Source organism: Nomascus leucogenys, chromosome 3 (assembly GCF_006542625.1).
Source record: "Nomascus leucogenys isolate Asia chromosome 3, Asia_NLE_v1, whole genome shotgun sequence".
Lineage (NCBI taxonomy): Eukaryota > Metazoa > Chordata > Mammalia > Primates > Hylobatidae > Nomascus > Nomascus leucogenys.
In genome coordinates, this window is record NC_044383.1 from 11,614,782 (window position 1) to 11,633,493 (window position 18,712).

The 18,712-nt window shown below is 37.8% G+C and overlaps 1 protein-coding gene across 7 annotated transcripts in view; it reads left to right on the top strand.

The window, feature by feature from the left end:
* The window catches only part of ATE1 (arginyltransferase 1), a 190,101-nt gene that overhangs the window by 36,209 nt on the left and 135,180 nt on the right, over positions 1–18,712 (top strand). For all 7 annotated transcript variants that reach the window (XM_030806154.1, XM_030806164.1, XM_030806148.1 and 4 more), the window contains one exon: positions 18,589–18,621. In XM_030806154.1, the coding sequence (XP_030662014.1) occupies positions 18,589–18,621 (33 nt within the window). The remainder of the gene's footprint in view (positions 1–18,588; positions 18,622–18,712) is intronic.

The following is an 18,712-nucleotide window of genomic DNA, read 5'->3' on the forward strand; positions in this document are numbered from 1 at the left end:
CCCACTAATTTTTTGTATTTTTAGAAGAGGCAGAGTTTCACTCTGTTAGCCAGGATGGTCTCGATCTCCTAACCTTGTGATCCGCCCACCTTGGCCTCCCAAAGTGCTGGGATTACAGGCGTGAGCCACCTCGCCTGGCCTCTTTATTATTCTTATATTTTTTTCTTTGTAATTAGATCTTCTCATTTTAAAGGCATGTTATACCCTTACTATGATAATATTTCTGAGGTAGGAGGAATAACCTCTTTCCCAATAACCTGTTGTCCATTTGTTTTAGCATCCTTTAATGATCCTTGCCTGAAGTAGTTATTATGGAGAGGTGGGAGAGGTAGCAAAATGGTGATTTGTCTAATTGTATTATTGTTTCTACACTTAATTAGCTGAAATTCTGTTTCTCTGTAAAGAAGAGATTTCTGTCTGTATTCACAACTCCCTAACTCTCACCATCTTTTTTCCTTTTGATAGCATTGTAGGCTTATGGCCTTATATGAAGCGCTATAATCCATTGCCATCTGTTTTATTTTTTATTCTTCTTCTTATCGTTTTGTGAGACAGAGTGCTGCTCTGTTGCCCAGGCTGGAGTGCAAGTGGCATGATCATAGCTCACTGTAACCTCAAACTCTTGGACTCAAGCAGTTTTCCCACCTCAGCCTCCTAAGTAGCTAGGACTACAGGTGCATATCACCACACCCAGCTAATTTTTAAATTTTTTTTGTAGAGGGGGGTCTTGCTGTGTTGTCCAGGCTGGTCACCTGGCATCACATGATCCTCCTGCCTCAACCTGCTAAAGTACTGGGATTATAGGTGTGAGCCATTGTGCCCAGCCTATAATGTTTTTAAAATTAGTTCAGGGAACTTCCTATGAGAGGTGGAAATAGGAGGCGATATCTACTTCTGAGGGATGCTTATTTTGAGGATAGTTATCTTATATTCAGGTGTATGTATACTCACTTGTTTAGACGATGAGTGTGGAAAGGAAAGGTCGTGATGAGTCCATTCTGACCCCATGGAGACTTGAAAGGAGACGGTGGAACCTGCGCCACTGTCTCACTCCGCCACCAGGTGGTGGTGTACATCGAGAACCCTTTGCTCTTTCATCCTGGCTCAGCTCTCTCTGTGCAAGTTGTGTGTTCACAGTCCAAGAAGTATGAATAAAGCCTTCTTTTTCTTTCACTTATTGTAATTTTCATTGAGGCATTAAAAGGATAATTACAGGTGATTCTTTGCTTGTTAAAGGTTTTAAATATTTTCTGGACTTTAATCTCGAGAAGTTTTCATCTTTATTTTTTTTTCCTCTTAATGGTTTACATTTTTGTATATGAAAGTAATAACTTATATTTAGAAAATTATTCAGTGTATTAGAGAATTGACATTCTCCAATTATGCAAAGACCAGACTATCGTATATAGGCACACACAGTAAGTTCTCACTTAATGTCATTAATAGTTCTAGGAAACTGTGGTCGTAGGTGAAATGACATACCAGGAAACCAGTTTTACCCTAGGCTAATTGATATAAACAAGAGTTAAGTTCCTATAGCATATTTCTGGTCACAAAACATCACCAGACTTCTAAATAAAAACCAAAGCACTTCTAATATTAAACATTGAAATAAATGTGAGCTATACATACATTTAAGAAAGATTAATGAAAATGATAATAGTAAACGCACATTGCACATTACCTAAAACCTAAAAAAAAAAAAAAAGAAAGATTAATAAAAATAAGTAAAATATTATTAACCCAGTGATTTCAGTTCAGGTGGCGGGGAGCTGTAGCCTATTCTGGAAGCTCAGGGCACAGGTTGGACATTCACCCTGGACGGGAGTCTGTTCCACCACGGGGCATATTCACACACACACCCACACTCACACTGGGACCATGTATACACACCAGTGAACCTAACGTGCACACGTGTGAAATGTGGGAGGAAACTGGAACACCCAGAGCAAACCCACACAGACGTGGGGGGAATTGCAAGTTCCACACAGGCAGTAGCCCTGGCCAGGAGGTGGGGTTTTTTTTTTTTTAAGTCATCAATGTATTTTTGTTGTTTTTTATTTTTTGTAGAAGCAAGATCTTGCTATGTTGCCCAAGCTGGTCTCAAACTCATTGAAGTTACAACGAAATGATGTTGAGCAAAGCAGTGCCACCTGAGAACCTGCTGGTGCTACAGGTTGAGTATCACTTATGTGAAAATCTGAAATCCAAAAATGCTCCAAGATTAGAAACTTATTGAGTGCCAACATGACAATCAAAGGAAACGCCCATTGGAGCTTTCAGATTTCAGATTTTTGGATTATGGATACTTAACCTGTATTTTATTAATATTTAACTCTGGCATATAATTAACAGAATTAGAACGATAGTAAGATCCGAACATTTTGAAACTTCTTAATATTTATTTAATATTTATGTATTTATTTAGAGACAGTCTCTCCCTCTGTTGCCAAGGCTAAAGCCCAGTGGCACAATCTCGGTTCACTGCAACAACCGCCTCCCAGGTTCAAGTGATTCTCGTGCTTCAGCCTCCCAAGTAGCTAGGACTACAGGCGCATGACTCCATGCCCGGCTAATTTTTGTATTTTTAGTAGGGACAGGGTTTCACCATGTTGGCCAACCTGGTCAGGAACTCTGGACTCAAATGATCCGCCTGCCTGCCTCGGCCCTCCAAAATGCTGGGATTCCAGGTGTGAGTCCCTGCGCCCGGCCACATTTTGAAATGCTTTAGGCATTTTATTTTTTTTTTTTGAGATGGAGTCTTGCTTTGTCACCCAGGCTGGAGTGCAGTGGCACGATCTTGGCTCACCGCAAGCTCCACCTCCCAGGTTCATGCTATTCTCCTGTCTCAGCCTCCTGAGTAGCTGGGACTACAGGTCCAGCTAATGTTTTAATGGTCCACCACCATGCCCGGCTAATGTTTTGTATTTTTTAGTAGAGACGGAGTTTCACCGTGTTAGCCAGGATGGTCTCGATCTCCTGACCTCGTGATCTGCCCGCCTCAGCCTCCCAAAGTGCTGGGATTACAGGCGTAAGCCACCACGTCTGGCCTTTTTTTTTTTTTTTTTTTTTTGAGATGGAGTCTCGCTCTGTTGCCCAGGCTGGAATGTGGTGGCACGATCTCGGCTCACGGCAACCTCCACCTCCCGGGTTCAAGCAATTCTCGTGACTCAGTCTCCCGAGTAACTGGGATTACAGGCATGTGCCACCACACCTGGCTGATTTTTGTATTTTTAGTACAGACAGAATTTCACCATGTTGGCCAGGCTGGTCTTAAACTCTGGATCTCAGGTGATCCACCTGCCTCGGCCTCCCAAAGTGCTGGGATTACAGGCATGAGCCACTGTGCCTGGCCTAAAGCACATTTTTTAAAGCCAGGCTAACTTACTTGAATAAAGTAGAGCGCTTAGGCAATTATTTGTATAATTCAATTAAGGAAGCCAGTTTCTTTAAGCAACTCCTAAGTCAGGGCACACTTGTGTATTGCAGTCTGTGTCAAGGTCTGTGACAAGACATTTGTTACTAATAGTAGTTAAATGACCAAAGCTTTTCAATCATTTACTATTGGAGAGAGACACCGTTATATCTCAAGCATGTTCCTTTTTGGGGAGATCCAAAGGGGTGGAGTCAAAACTAGCACTGGGAACACTCATCTTTCTTTCCTTCTGTTTCTTCTCTCCCTTCCACTCTTTTCCCTTCCTCCCTCTTTTTCATTGTTTGACACAGGCTCTTGCTCTGTCACCCAGGCTGGAGTGCAGTGTCATCATCATAGCTCACGGCAGCCTTGAACTCCAGGGTTCAAGCAGTCTCTCCTGCCTTGGTCCTCTGAGTAGCTGGCACTACAGGCATATGCCACCACACCTGGCCTTTTTTTTGAGAGGAGGCCTTGCTATGTTGCCCAGCCTGGTCTTGAACTCCTGGCCTCAAATGATCCTCCCAAAGTGCTGGGATTATAGGCATGAGCTACTGTGCCAAGCCAACATTTAACTCAAAGTTCCTTTCGGTCAGTAACTTCCTAAAACTTGTCTCAGATCACAAAATCATACCATCATACAACATTGGAGGTGAAAGGATTTTAGGATTATATAGATGAATGTCTCATATTTAAAGAATTAGTTAATTTGCCTAAGGTAACATGAGTAGTTAGTGGCAGAGCAATGTCCTGAAATTGCAGTGCTTTTTTTTTTTTGAGACTAGGTCTCACTGTGTCATTCAGACTGGAGTGCAGTGGCGCCATCTCGGCTCACTGCAACCTCCGCCTTCCAGGCTCATGCAATTCTTCTGCCTTAGACTCCCCAGTAGCTGGGATTACAAGTGCTCGCCACTACTGCCCGGCTAATTTTTGTATTTTTGGTAGAGATGGGGTTTCACTATGTTGGCCAGGATGGTCTCCAACTCCTGACCTCAAGTGATCCACCCGCCTTGGCCTCCGAAAGTGCTGGGATTACAGTTGTGAACCACCGCGCCCCAGTCTGCAGTGCTTTTTATACTAGACATGATGTTGCCATTTGGAAAAGTTAAAGTGGGCCTCAGTAAAATATGGAGTGACTGACATCAGTGAGTGAAGTGTTCATTGTAAGCAAATTTTCCAGGCATTGGAAACGTTTTTATTGCTGAGATATTATGTACTCTAATAATTTAAAATGACGATGTTCCCAAAATGTCTTGTGTTCTTCCTCACCTTCTCAAGCAGAATGCTGAGCAGGACCTGCCTGTTGATAATGGCTCTCATATTTTCCTAGGAATATTCTTCTGCTCTTGTTGTATTTCAGTGTGCTATGGGATACTGCTTTTATCTCTAAAGTTACTCTGTTGTCCCCTTAATCCTTTCTCTTTCTTGCTGACAATTCTTGTGTTAGTTTGTCTAGTATTAGCATTTGTTCCCTTTCTAATTTGTAATTTCTTAATATGTTCGTTAAAATATGGAGCACCTACTAAGTACTGTCGAGGCATTTGGTAACTGTTTAATCAGTGAGTAAATCAGATAAAGATCTCTTGCTCTCGTGGAGCTTGCATTCTGGGGGTGTGGTTGGGGAAGAATGGTCAGAGATAGTCATTAAACAATAAGCATAATACATCAGTAAATTATATAGTAGGTTAGCAGGGGATGTTGTGGGAAAAATAGAGCAGGTATAAATGAGGGTTGGAAGTATCGATTATTGGCTTGGAAACTAGATCACCAAGTTTATTGTTAGTAAAGTTACAGTCAAGAGGAGAGTGGGAAAAGGAGCTTGCAGGATTCTTCTGTAAGTTGGGAATATAAACATTAGGAAGTGCCTTTTTGAGTCCTCATTTTCACCTTTATTGTTTTTTTCTGGGGTTTTGTCTTTGATTTCAGTGTCTGAAGTTCTGGAGTAGCTTGATAATTGACCTCTGCTTAAGGTTTAGCTTTATATAACAATAATTATTACAATTAATTTGAACATACTTACATTGTTTTCTGAAAGTTGAGGATTAAGACCATGAAATGGGACGTTAGCTGTCAAATGGAATGCTTGGCATGAAATGGATGCTGATTCTTGATTAACCTCCTGCCTGAGAACAAATGTGCCCAGTGATAGACTGTTTGGATTGAATGGTGTGAAGGTGGTATCAGTACTGCCAAACAGTGCTTGCTGTGTTTACAGTTGCATACATTTTGGGTCAGGATATTGTTGACATGAAGGCCGAGTAGCATCCAGGGTGAAAATGTGAACTCTAACCAATCATTTCTGCCTTAACTCTCATCTCCTTTACTTACTACCTGTGTGGCTTTCAGCAAGTTCCCAATTGCTCAGCTCTCTTCACTCCAGGTTCCTCATTTGTATACAACACAATTTGTTGTGAAATTACATAAGGTTATACTTGTAAAGGTGCTTGGCCAAATAATCATTGACTGAACTTTTGTTACTAGGTCTGGATGATGTTATTAGGAACTATCAGAGATCCTGAGGTCAAGGGCAAGTAAGTGATCCTTCTGGTTACCCAGTCAGCATTTGCACATGAAATTATATTTTTCTTGGTTGTTTTGTTTTTCTTTTTAATCAAATATTCATCTGAATTAAAAGGACATATGTTTTAAATTTTAATATTAAAATCAATCTATTCAAATAAAAAAAGTAATATTCAAAACCACTCAGTTTGATTTATTGACATATAATTTTAGTCTTTGATAATTTTTAATATTTTAGTTTTTCCTTTTATACCACATAAAACCTGTAGGCTGGGTGCGGTGGCTCATGCCTGTAATCCTAGCTCTTTGGGAGGCCGAGGTGAGTGGATTGCCCAAGCTCAGGAGTTTGAGACCAACCTGGGCAACATGGTGAAACCCCGTCTCTACTAAAATACAAAAGAAAATAGCCGGGCGTGGTGATGTGTGCCTGTAGTCCCAGCTACTCAGGAGGCTGAGGCAGGAGAATTGCTTGAACCCAGGAGGTGGAGTTTGCAGGGAGCCGAGATTGCGCCCCTGCACTCCAGCCTGGGCAACAGAGCGAGACTCTTTAAAAAACAAAACAAAACAAAACAAAAAACCTATAAAGAATTTTTAGTATGTTGATTCATCTATTATACCACATAAAACCTGTAAAAGATATCATTTGGGAAAAGATTTATTTATGATTTTCTTTCCTTTTTTTTTTTTTGTTAAGAGACAGGATCTCACTATGTTGCCCAGGCTGAAGTGCAGTTGTTTGTTTGTAAGTATTATGATCACTGTGCACTATATCCTTGAATAGCTGGACTCAAGCGATTCTCCTGCCTCAGCTTCCCAAGTAGCTAGGACTACAGTCACGCTCTAGTGCTTAGTTTCTATTAATATATGCGTATTTCTTAATTGCTTTACCCAGAACTGGAGACAAAGGAACTATAGGTGTCCTGTTTTTTTATTCTGGTGGTAGAGCTTCTTGTTCATACAGGAGCAGATCTCTTATTTTGATAAGTTAGCTATATTGGGGTACTGTAATCCATAGCATACTTTGTGCTTGTTACACTAACTTATAAAAATACTACATGCACGAGTCTGAAGAAATACACAATGCCCAGCAGTGTCTGGAATAGAGTAGAAGCCCAGTGAACATGTTTTGAATGAATGAGCAGCTGAGTTGACTACTTTTAAAAAACAGCTGGAGAGAATTCAGTTGTTGCCAAATTGAAAGCTACTTGGGAAGAAAATAGTGTTCTTGAAACTTGTGACATGAAGCAAAAAGGAAAATTCAAATGATGTCATAAGCTTTTGACAGTTGTTCTAACTATAATAAGTAAAAGCTGCTTTTAATTTCCTGAGCGAGAGTGTTGAGCAATTTACGTACAACGAGTTAAGCACATTTTAGTGAGTGCAAAGCTCATGTGATAGGAACAACTTTGCTGTGAGTGCCATTTGTCTTTAGCTTTTGTATTTTAGGTCTGTTTTTCCCATTAAAACTGGAGAGCATCAAGTTTTATGACCTCCTGGTAATCACTTGACAAGTGAACAATAGTACCTTTTGATGGCTAGTCTAAACAAGGAAAGTTTGTATTTTCACTGTGGTCATTCATTTTATATGCCAAATAATTTTGAGTAACTGCCTGTATGATTAAAAAGCAGTTGATTTTCATCTAGTCAGTAGTAGTTAATTATAAAAGTAAAACATATATTACATATGGTTATTTATCCAGAGTATAATTCTGCCCTTAAGAATATGTAAAAATAGGGAATATATTTGTATAGGTCTCTAAATATTTATATATATACATATATATACACACATATATATGTATATATATATTTGTTGGCTTTTATGTGACCTTTATTCCAGAAATAGCTCAAAAATTTATAATGGCTTTCATATTACTTTTTCCTGGGCTGTGCAAGAATGCGATTCTTCTGTTCAAGCAGTCATATAATAATTTAATTCGGGGCATGTTCCACTCATCGTGGTAGATACTAGGGATGCAAAGATGAATAAGACATGTTTGGTTCTTGTATGTTTTAGCCAACAAATAAAATTTAAAATATAAGTGTCTTTTCATAGCATTGCATTGATGTTAAAATGTTAAAGATTATTAGTAATACATGCACCTGACAAGATGGGGGCATATTCAAACTTGCTTTAAATTAGTTGGTCTGGTAAATTATGCAAGCAGTACCTGTAACCATTATCAATATGTTTATGTTAATATAGTCATTTATTCTTAATAATCAAATAGCTAATAACATATTCTATTTTTATTACTTTGACCAGATGGCATTAAAAACAAATTTTGTCTTTATTGTGGTTTCCTCCTAATTTTGATTTCTTGGTTTTGTGGTATTTTCTATTTATCCCTAATTTATGTTATTTGGATTTTTGGAAGACACCCAATTTTTGAAGGTTAATTTGAAAGATTTTGCCTAGCCTAGTGTAATTTCAGTGATACCTAGTTTTGTCCTCCATATTTCTTGGTATGTATTCCTTGCTCCTCACAAATGGTATGTGCTGGAAGTTTTTCTGCAGGAAGCTAGTGCTTGGAGGACATGGATATTCCCAAGAAGGTCTAACAAGAAGGGGACAGGTTTTTACTTCAGCATTACTGGGTCTTCCTTACTGGTAACTGCTTCTCTCTGTTTATGGAATCTCACCATGACCAGATGACTTAATTCTATAGAGTAGCCAGGGGCTGTGAAGAAACATGGGAGAAAGAAACGATTATGAATATTCATTTACTCATTGATGAATTACTCCCATTCACAAATGAATGGATGCATTTATTCATTGAATTCACGAGTAGTTGAATGCATGTAGACATTTAAGTAGCAAATATTTGAGTCCCTACTATGTGCCAGGCATTATTTTGGACTGAGGATGTAGCATTGGGAACAAGATAAAGTTCTTGCCCTCAGAGAGACTATGTGTTAGAGAGGAAGATAAATAATAAGTATGCAATATAGTGCCAGAGTAATGTGTGCTAGCAAGATACATGGAGGGATAGAGTGAGGGACAGCGTGGTGGAAGGTAGGAATAGATAAGGTATCAGGAAGAGGCTCAGATAAGGGAATCTCTTCGACAGACACCTCTCTAAAGAGCATGCACTTTGTGCATAGCAGGGGGAAGTACATTTCAGGTAGATGGAAGAGTACCTGATGTTTTCAAAAAACATCCGGGACACTGATGAGGCAGGAACACAAGTCATGGTGGCATCTGTCTTCTTGATGATTTCTCTTGCTTGTGAAAGTTTTTAAAAAAAAATCCCCACCTATGCTTTTTGCCATTTGTTAGCTGAATTTTTCAGTATCATAAAATTGTGTATTTTGTTGTAGACTTATTTTCTTGTTACTTAAACACCTATTTGTCACCTTATTTTAGTGTTATTTTAGTTAAGCTGAGACTCTTCTTGTTGGTATCTCGGATTTTATTGCTTTCTTGTTGAGTTCTGGTTAATGGTATTGTTAAGTCCTTGGTATAATGAAGGGAAACCATAGATTGGAAAAGGTTTTGAGGGTCTGATGGTAATTTTGCTGTCTGTAAAATAATGTAACATTTTTGGATCTCAGTATGTAAAAGAGGTGCACTAGATAATTGCTAAGATATATCTCAACTGTCAAATTGTGCGCTTTCACTGATTTTAGGAAAAATCCCCAGATGGAACTATACAGTTTTTTCTTCTTTTTATTTCCTTTTTTAAAATTAATTTTTAAGTTTATAGTGTAGTAAAGTACATAAATCTTAGGTGTATAGCTTGTTGATTTTTTTTCTTTTTTTTTTTTTTTTTTTTTTTGAGACAGTCTCCCTCTGTCGCCCAGGCTGGAGCACAGTCGCGCGATCTCGGCCCACTGCAACCTCTGCCTCCTGAGTTCAGGCAATTCACGTACTTCAGCCTCCCAAGAAGCTGGGATTATAGGCATGCACCACCATGCCCGGCTAATTTTTGTATTTTTAGTAGAGACAGGATTTTGCCATGTTGACCAGGCTGGTCTCGAACTCCTGGCCTCAAGCAGTCTGCCCGCCTTGGCCTCCCAAAGTGCTGGGATTACAGGTATGAGCCAACACGCCTGGCCAAATTTTTACTTATGTGTATACTCTTATAGTCACTGCTCGGATTAAGAGAGAACATTTTCAGCATGCTAGAAGGCTCCCTCATGGCCTTTCCCAGTCAGTATTTTCCTACCCAGAGGTTAACTACCCTTCTATCACTGTAGATTAATTCTGCCTGTCCTTTAGCTTCATATAAATTTATCATACAGCATACACTCTCCTGTCTTCTTTTACTTAACATTCTGTGTGAACTCCATGTGACATATAGTAGCAGTTTTCTTTCAGTGCTATGTAGTATTCCATTGTGTGGATACAGCATCATTTATTAATCTATTCTATTATTGCTGGGCATATTTGTTGACAGCTTTTGCCTGTTATGAATAAAGTTGCTATGAACATTCTTGTATGTATCTTTTGATGGACATAACACTAACTTCTCTTAGATACATACCTGGGAGTTACATGGTAATTTCGATTTCTTGGTTTTGTGGTATTTTCTATTTATCCCTAATTTATGTTATTTGGATTTTTGGAAGACACCCAATTTTTGAAGGTTAATTTGAAAGATTTTGCCTAGCCTAGTGTAATTTCAGTGATACCTAGTTTTGTCCTCCATATTTCTTGGTATGTATTCCTTGCTCCTCACAAATGGTATGTGCTGGAAGTTTTTCTGCAGGAAGCTAGTGCTTGGAGGACATGGATATTCCCAAGAAGGTCTAACATAAAGGGGACAGGTTTTTACTTCAGCATTACTGGGTCTTCCTTACTGGTAACTGCTTCTCTCTGTTTATGGAATCTCACCATGACCAGATGACTTAATTCTGTAGAGTAGCCAGGGGCTGTGGGGTAAACATCTTCAGCATTTATAGAAATGTGGCCAGTTTTCCAGAGTGCTTGTACCATATAAACATGCTCATTGTGCCACATCCTCATCAACATACGGTGTTTTCTGATGCTTTAGTTTTAGCCTTTCTGGTGGGTGGATAGTAGTATTGTATTGGGGTTTTAATTTGCTATTTGCTGATGACTAAATAGGGAGCTTTTTATGTATTTATTGGCTATTGGAATATGTTCTGTTTTGTTAAGTCTTTAAGAGTTTGCCCCCCTACCTTTTTAAAGTTGGGTTCTTGTGTTTTTTCCTTATTGACTGTGAGAGTTCTCTATATTCTCTGATACGAGTCTTTTGATATATATATACATATATATCAATACATATATATATATATTCTAAATACCTTTTCCAAACCTGCAAATAACTATACTCCATACCTAGGAAAATATTATTTTGGAAGAATCTAATTTTGAAAGCCTTTGAGTTTTGGTACATTTCTAAACACTCAGCTTGCAGATCAAGAATGTCAGCAACAGATATAAAGATTTCTCTGGTATAAAATCTCGGCCTTAGTGTTTACTTTAAGAAACCAGAAGGTGCAAGACGGGAGGCTGAGACGGGTGATCACGAGGTCAGGAGATCGAGACCATCCTGGCTAACACGGTGAAACCCCGTCTCTACTAAAAATACAAAAAATTAGCCGGGCGCGGTGGCAGGCGCCTGTAGTCCCAGCTACTGAGGCTGAGGCAGGAGAATGGCGTGAACCTGGGAGGCGGAGCTTGCAGTGAGCCGAGGTCACGCCACTGCACTCCAGCCTGGGCAACAGAGCGAGACTCCGTCTCAAAAAAACCAGAAGGTGTTTTTCCTCTGAAACATACTTGTTAAATTATTTCCATACTTCTTATGAGATGTTTTAGTATTTTGTGCTGGTATTTATTTAATGCAATTAACATACAGGCCTTAGGTCATTAGCATCCTATGGCAAATGATCTTCCTGTTAGAGGAGCAAAGGATTCTGAAATCAACACAGAATGCCACCAGCACCAGAGTCTTTCTTTGGTGGGTGTTCTGTTTGATGACTTTGCCAAGAACATGTTTTTCTTTGTGTTTTTATATGAACTCTGTTTATGGTGATTTTGTTTGCTGCTGATAATGTTGAAAAGCAACAGAATTTTTTAAGATTCTATTCTTTTTGAGTGTAGCTCTTTAAGATATAGAATTGTTATACTTTTATCTGGATTTTATAGATTCATATTGCAAACTTAATTTTAGAAACAAACTAGGCTTGAAGGTAGTAAATAAATGATATTTTAACAAGTTCATATGTGTATCATTGGTGTTAAGTATAGAGCCACCATTTCTACTATTTATAAAATATATGATGATTATTATAGTGAACATAAGAGGTAGATATTAGTGAATAACCTAATTACAATCCAAATCCCTGTTGCTGTTAGAAATTAGGGAGAAAGGTGCAAAAAATAGGAAAAAGATACTTAGTGAAGTAGCTCATTAATTAGGATATGTGTTAGCAAACTTTGAAATCAACATTTAGAGCAAAACATTTATAACTAGCTCTCAATATTAGTGTTTTATGGGCTTTTGTGATTCTGGGCAGATACTAGAATTTTTCAAGAGGCATTTTATTATAGTACATCTATGGCATTGCTTTGAGCATTTGCCCATAATATCACCAGGAATATTATTGGGTAGGGACCAGAACTCTTAAATGGGGGAAAAAAAGGGCGAATAATTCATTGATAGTATTGGATTTTCTGCCATTTTTGAGAGTGCCACACTGAGTATTTTCAGTGAGCAATTCTAATAAGTACAGATTGGGGAAAACAAATCAGAGCTGGTAGGGACCAGTGTTGCCTAAAATGAGCTCTGTGGAAAATGGATTTTGTGGAATATTAATAGATATTATATGAAATTAAAAACAAAAATCTCTAGTCATGTAACTTTGGGAAGCACTTGACTGAGGTTGAAGTAGAAGAGTTTTTTGTTTGTAAATACAGGAATGTGCAAAGCCTTTAATATATCAGTGTAGCCTGCAATTCACTAAGGTAAGGAGGAAGGGGAGGTGAGGCTGCTATAGTAAGAGCATTTCCCAGACTTACGTGGCCATGGAATTGTTTTTTAGAGAGTGTCTCAGGAGCCTGCCGTGCCACAGGATACCACCTGGGGAAGGCTGTTGGGCTGAAATCCTTTTACATATCAAAAATCAAGGCCTGGCTGGGCACGGTGGCTCACACCTGTAATCCTAGCAGTTTGGGAGGCCGAGGTGGGCGGGTCACCTGAGGTCAGGAGTTCGTGACCAGCCTAGCCAACATGGTGAAACCCTGTCTCTACTAAAAATACAAAAATTAGCCAGGCTTGGTGGTGGGCGCCTGTAATCCTAGCTACTCCGGAGGCTGAGGTGGGAGAATCGCTTGAACCTGAGAGGCGGAGGTTGCAGTGAGCCAAGGTTGCGCCATTGCACTCCAGCCTGGGGGACAAGAACAAGACTTCGTATCAAAAAAACCAAAAAAAAAAAAACACAAAAAAAGAAACCCCAAGGCCCAAATAACTTAAGTGGGTAGACCTAGTAAGATTCTAATCCTAAGGCAAAAAAGGAGATGTAATGCTTCAGAAGACAAAGGTTTAGGTTTAACTATATTAGAGTGTAAATAAGATTTTTTTGTCTTTTTTTTTTTTGAGACGGAGTCTCACGCTGTCGCCCAGGCTGGAGTGCAGTGGCGTGATCTCGACTCACTGCAAGCTCCGTCTCCTGGGTTCACGCCATTCTCCTGCCTCAGCCTCCCGAGTAGCTGGGACTACAGGCACCCGCCACCATGCCCGGCTAATTTTTTGTATTTTTTTTTTTAAGTAGAGACGGGGTTTCACCGTGTTAGCCAGGATGGTCTTGATCTCCTGACCTCGTGATCCACCCACCTCGGCCTCCCAAAGTGCTAGGATTACAGGCGTGAGCCACCACGCTCGGCTAATTTTTTGTATTTTTTAGTGGAGATGGGGTTTCACCATGTTAGCCAGGATGGTCTTGACCTCTTGACCTTGTGATCCACCCGCCTTGGCCTCCCAAAGTGCTGGGATTACAGGCGTGAGCCACTGCACCCGGCCTTGTTGTCATCTTTTAAGATGTTTTGAAACTTAATGTCTAAGGTGCCAAATGTAATCAGAAGAGGTAGCACAAACAGTCCTTTCAGCTACATTGCTTACAACTGGGATAGAGAATAGCTATAAAAAAATGAATTTAGGGAATTACCTGAATCTGCCCTTTTTACTCCCCAATAATAGGTTAAATAAGATCTTCTCAAACCTTAGTTTCCGCTCCTTGTTAAATACAGATTTAATTCTCATTCTTTTGATGACTTTTTAAATGGGCGCTAGCTGTGTCTTTTGGCTGTTTTGAAGGTTTTGTTTGTCTGCAATGAAATATGAAACAATAAAACTTTTTTCTTTGGTGGAATCAAATTAGTTTCTTAGCATTGTAGATTTATCAGAGACATTCTTTACATAAAACCTAGTTTTGCACTGCCTTAGAACTACCAGTTATTTATAGTGTAAATATGTGCCAGAAATTGAACAGGGATGGGAAGGGAGTCTAAAATGTTATTTAAGTTAACATAATTTAGAGTCGTAACTGAGTTAAGGCTTCCAAATTCCTGATAGAAGAATTTAGTATTTTACATTGAGGTGTAATTTAGATTGATAATTGCAAAATTTTTAAATAAAGGTTTTATTAGATTATAACCTAAAATAATCAGACCTGTCCCCTGACAAATTATAGGACAGTAAGTGGAAGTAGGGTACAATAAGTGAAAGGCCCAGGAAATATAACCGGAAGTATATTTTGTTAATGTGAGGAAATTTTGGATAATTGATATGACTAGTTATAAGATTTGGAATTTCACTTTGGCAAATAGAGACACCTCACTGATGTTCCTTGGGTTAGGAAAAAAAAAACGTGATTTATCTTTGTAAAAATTGCCTTTTGGTATTGAGTGTTTCCTTTTTCTTTAAAAGATAGGAATTTAACCACGGTTATTTATTAAACAGATAAGGCATTTCAGGAACAAAGTGGCTTGAATTATCTGTTGAATAGTTTATATTACAAAGAGAAAATAATTATCATTTTTCTGGGACCTTTTTTTTTTTTTTTTAACTTACCAAAAAGGAAGTCATTACATCCAAATTGCTAGGATCTTTTGACAAAATTAGCAGTGTGTTTTCTTTGGTCCTTATTCCCCCTACCCCTATAGTTAGAAAAAGAATTTACTGACTGTAACTAATAGGAGGTCTAACTACAATTTTGTGCACTTGGAAAATGGTTTAGAACATTTTGGTAAGCATTAAGTGCTTCTTTGGAGGGAATGAGAAAGGATTATGTTATGAGTCAGGCTACCGGTGATGAATAGAACAATGGTACCAGGCTTGGTAAATGAGAATACTTTGAGAAAAGCAAGTTCAGTAAGAAGCTGTGGAGCATGAGCGCTGTCTATGTGTATCCTTTTTCTTTTTAGAGGCCTAAAGGATTTTGAAAATGGTACTGATGCCTTTTATGCCTGGATTCTAAATATAGACCATAATTCTTAAGTTTTTTAAAAAATTCAAGACCTGACAGAATAATTGGCATTTAGAATTTTTATAAATTTTATCAAGTGAATCAAATTGATAGTTATTAATATTGTTACTAACAGGAAACTTAGCTGTTAAGTTTAAAAAGCCAAATATCATGCAGGTTATTCCTTTATTGAACTATTAAATCAAGATACTCCTAGAACTAATCTTTAAAAGTGGGTACATAGGAAGATAAAGAATATAGCTATGTTAACCTACGATTGTTATTAGAATGATAAAATTATATGCCCATCTGCAGAATCAGATATTTTGTAAAACATATTACATTTTTTATTTTTTCAATACTACACCCAAATATTTTGAAAAGGATCTTTCTCTTAACTACTATTAACTTTACCCATTATTTATTATTAAGTAGTCCTATTAATATAGTCATATCAGACAAGTGATATTAATGTGTGCTACCATCTGTGTGTGGCCATAGTCTTTTTTTTTTAAAATAGACTTTACTTTTTAGTAGTTTTAGGTTCACAGCAAAATTGAGCCATAGTCCTTTTTAATAGTAATCAGACATCATGATAGTGTTTGTTAAGGAATCTATTTCTACTTTCAGTTGCAGTGTATGTAGAAAATGTTTTTGCAGTCTCTTTATAATTGTTCTTTCAAAGTATTACCATTTCTACTGAATATAATATGTACAGTTTCATTATGAAAGAATTTACTAAGTAATTAACTGAAGTGAAACATGAAAAAACAATGGGTTTTACTGATGCACTAATAGAGAGAAGGCATTTTTTGAAATCTTTTTCATGTCGTGGGAATAGGAGTGTCAATGTGTGTCTTGTGATTTGTTATTCTGTTTTTACTGCTTTAGGATTGAAAACTTTTACTTACGTATTTCACATTTTGGTGGCTTCAAACAGGATGAGAATTTTTTAGGTCTGTTTTGAAAAAGCTGTGACACAAATGTTGGATATATACACATGCCAGAAATGTGTATAAATTGTTGAAGCTTCAAGGAGACATTAGGTTTTATAGACAACATTTTTATTTTTGTCTTCATTGTTATTTAAAGTAGCTTCCATCCTAATTAATGCATCAATTACTACTGAACATGACTTGCTTATAAATTCAAAAGTATGTGTATAATATTAACATTCACTTTTGGGGAAAAGCGTAGAACCCTTCAGTATCAAATTTCTGATTTTAAAATCAAAATTTACCATGCCTCATTTTTCTCCACGGTTAAAACTGGCTAGGCTTTGAACTGGTACTTTTTATTCTTGGGAGGAAGGGTAGAGATTGTCTTAGGTTGGGCTGCAATGAAAGAATCCAAGACCACAAAGCTTACATTTTAAATTTCAATAAAATTATTTGCTTCATGTCAGCATTAAGAAAACTTAAAATTTGGTATATTTTGCACTTTCAGAAAGTTATCTTAAGAGTTAATGTAATGGAACTGCATATTGATATTTAAATTAAGAAAAAATTCTTACTGTTTGCATTTTGTTTTTTTCTTTCCTTTTTTTTTTGCTTCCTACTGAAGTGTTTACATTTTAATATACTGTCAACTAGGGCCTAAATGATACTATTTAATTGAATGGCTTTGGTATGTGTTAGTGATATTCTAAAAATATATTTAGTGTTTTTGGTGGGAGTATGTGATAGATTTTTAAAACTTCGTTATGGAAAACCTTAAACATTTACAAAGTAGATAGAATCAGGTAATGAACCCTAATCTCTTGTCCTCACTCATTTAATATCACGTCTAGTCTGTTTTATCTTAGTTGTTTTTTATTTTTGGGACAGAGTCTCGCCCTAGTCGCATAGGCTGGAGTGCAGTGGCGCAATCTTGGCTCACTGCAACCTCCACCTACCAGGTTCCAGCAATTCTCCTGCCTCAGCCTCCCAAGTAGCTGGGATTACAGGCGCCCGCTACCACACGCAGCTAATTTTTGTATTTTTAGTAGAGACGGGGTTTTACCGTGTTGGCCAGGCTCGTCCCGAACTCCTGACCTCCCTCAGGTGATCCACCCTGCCTCGGCCTCCCAAAGTGCTGGGATTACAGGCGTGAACCACCACGCCCAGCTAGTCTGTTTTATTTTATACTACTCCATATTACTTTTCTCCCCACTTCTCTGATGATCATGAAGGGAATCCCAGACATCATATAATTTCATTGATAAATATTTCAATGTGTAACTCTAAAAGAGAATACAAGTTATTTGTATTCCCTGCGAGTACTAGCTTTGTTGTGGAGAGGAAGTTCATGAGTGCTTGGAAACAGGCCTGTCATTGTATTTTATTGTAGTTAATTTGCATTTAGAAAGATCAAGAGTGTATATTATTTGGGTATTATTACAGTAAATCTCAAAGGATTTGAAGTGTTGAATCTGTAAATAATAACAATAAGAACATTATGAATTACCATCAGGTATATGCATGAAGTTATGTGACAGTCCTTATTTCAGAGGTATACTACAATTTGTCGTTTGTTTCTATCCCCCTCTATAATATGTTTATTTAAATACTGATCATATAGCATTTAGTTTCAGATGATATTCTGTATTCCTCTATGTGTGTCATAAAAAGAAAGAGAAAGGTGAGAGAGAAGGGAGAAAGGGAGAGAGGAGGAAGGAAGGAAGGAAGGGGATATGGGACTGAGAAAAGAGAAAGATCAGAACAGGGTAAAGACCACAGATGAGATGCCAAATTGTGGAGCTAAAACCTCACCTTCTTCTCATTCTCACTCGTCTCACCTCTCTCTTGGTCTTTCTTCTCCCTTTTTCTTGGTTTCCTCATTGGTTTGTATCTTCTTCTCTTGGCATTTACTGAACTTTGCCTGTCAAATTTAGGTCAGGAAGATTGCGTATTTTTTTCCTTAAAAGGTGTTTTTATTATGTAGGAGTTGTGACATAAAATTTAAACAAAATATTTTAGGACTGATTTGTTGTGCTTTATGTGCTTCTATACAGATTTTTAAGAATGTTTATTGAAGGGAATTCAAATAGGTGCTTCCTATGGACTAGGTTGAACCTTTCTATTCTCTGGATGAACTTTATGGACACATTAATTTTCTATAATCTTTGGGTTCAGTTTAAGTGGATTTACTGGAAAATTGTATAATAATTTTTTCTCTTTCTCTGTGTTCCTTTTTGCTGTCTATTTACTGGATGAAATGGATTCTGTTCAAATTTGACTCTACAGTTCACAAGATTCCTTTGCAGTTCACCCTTGGAGGTAAGAGTTACTCACTGACCTTAATATTAGAATTGGTAATTGAACACCATTATTGATATCTTTCATTAGGCATTTATTTGATAATTTAGGA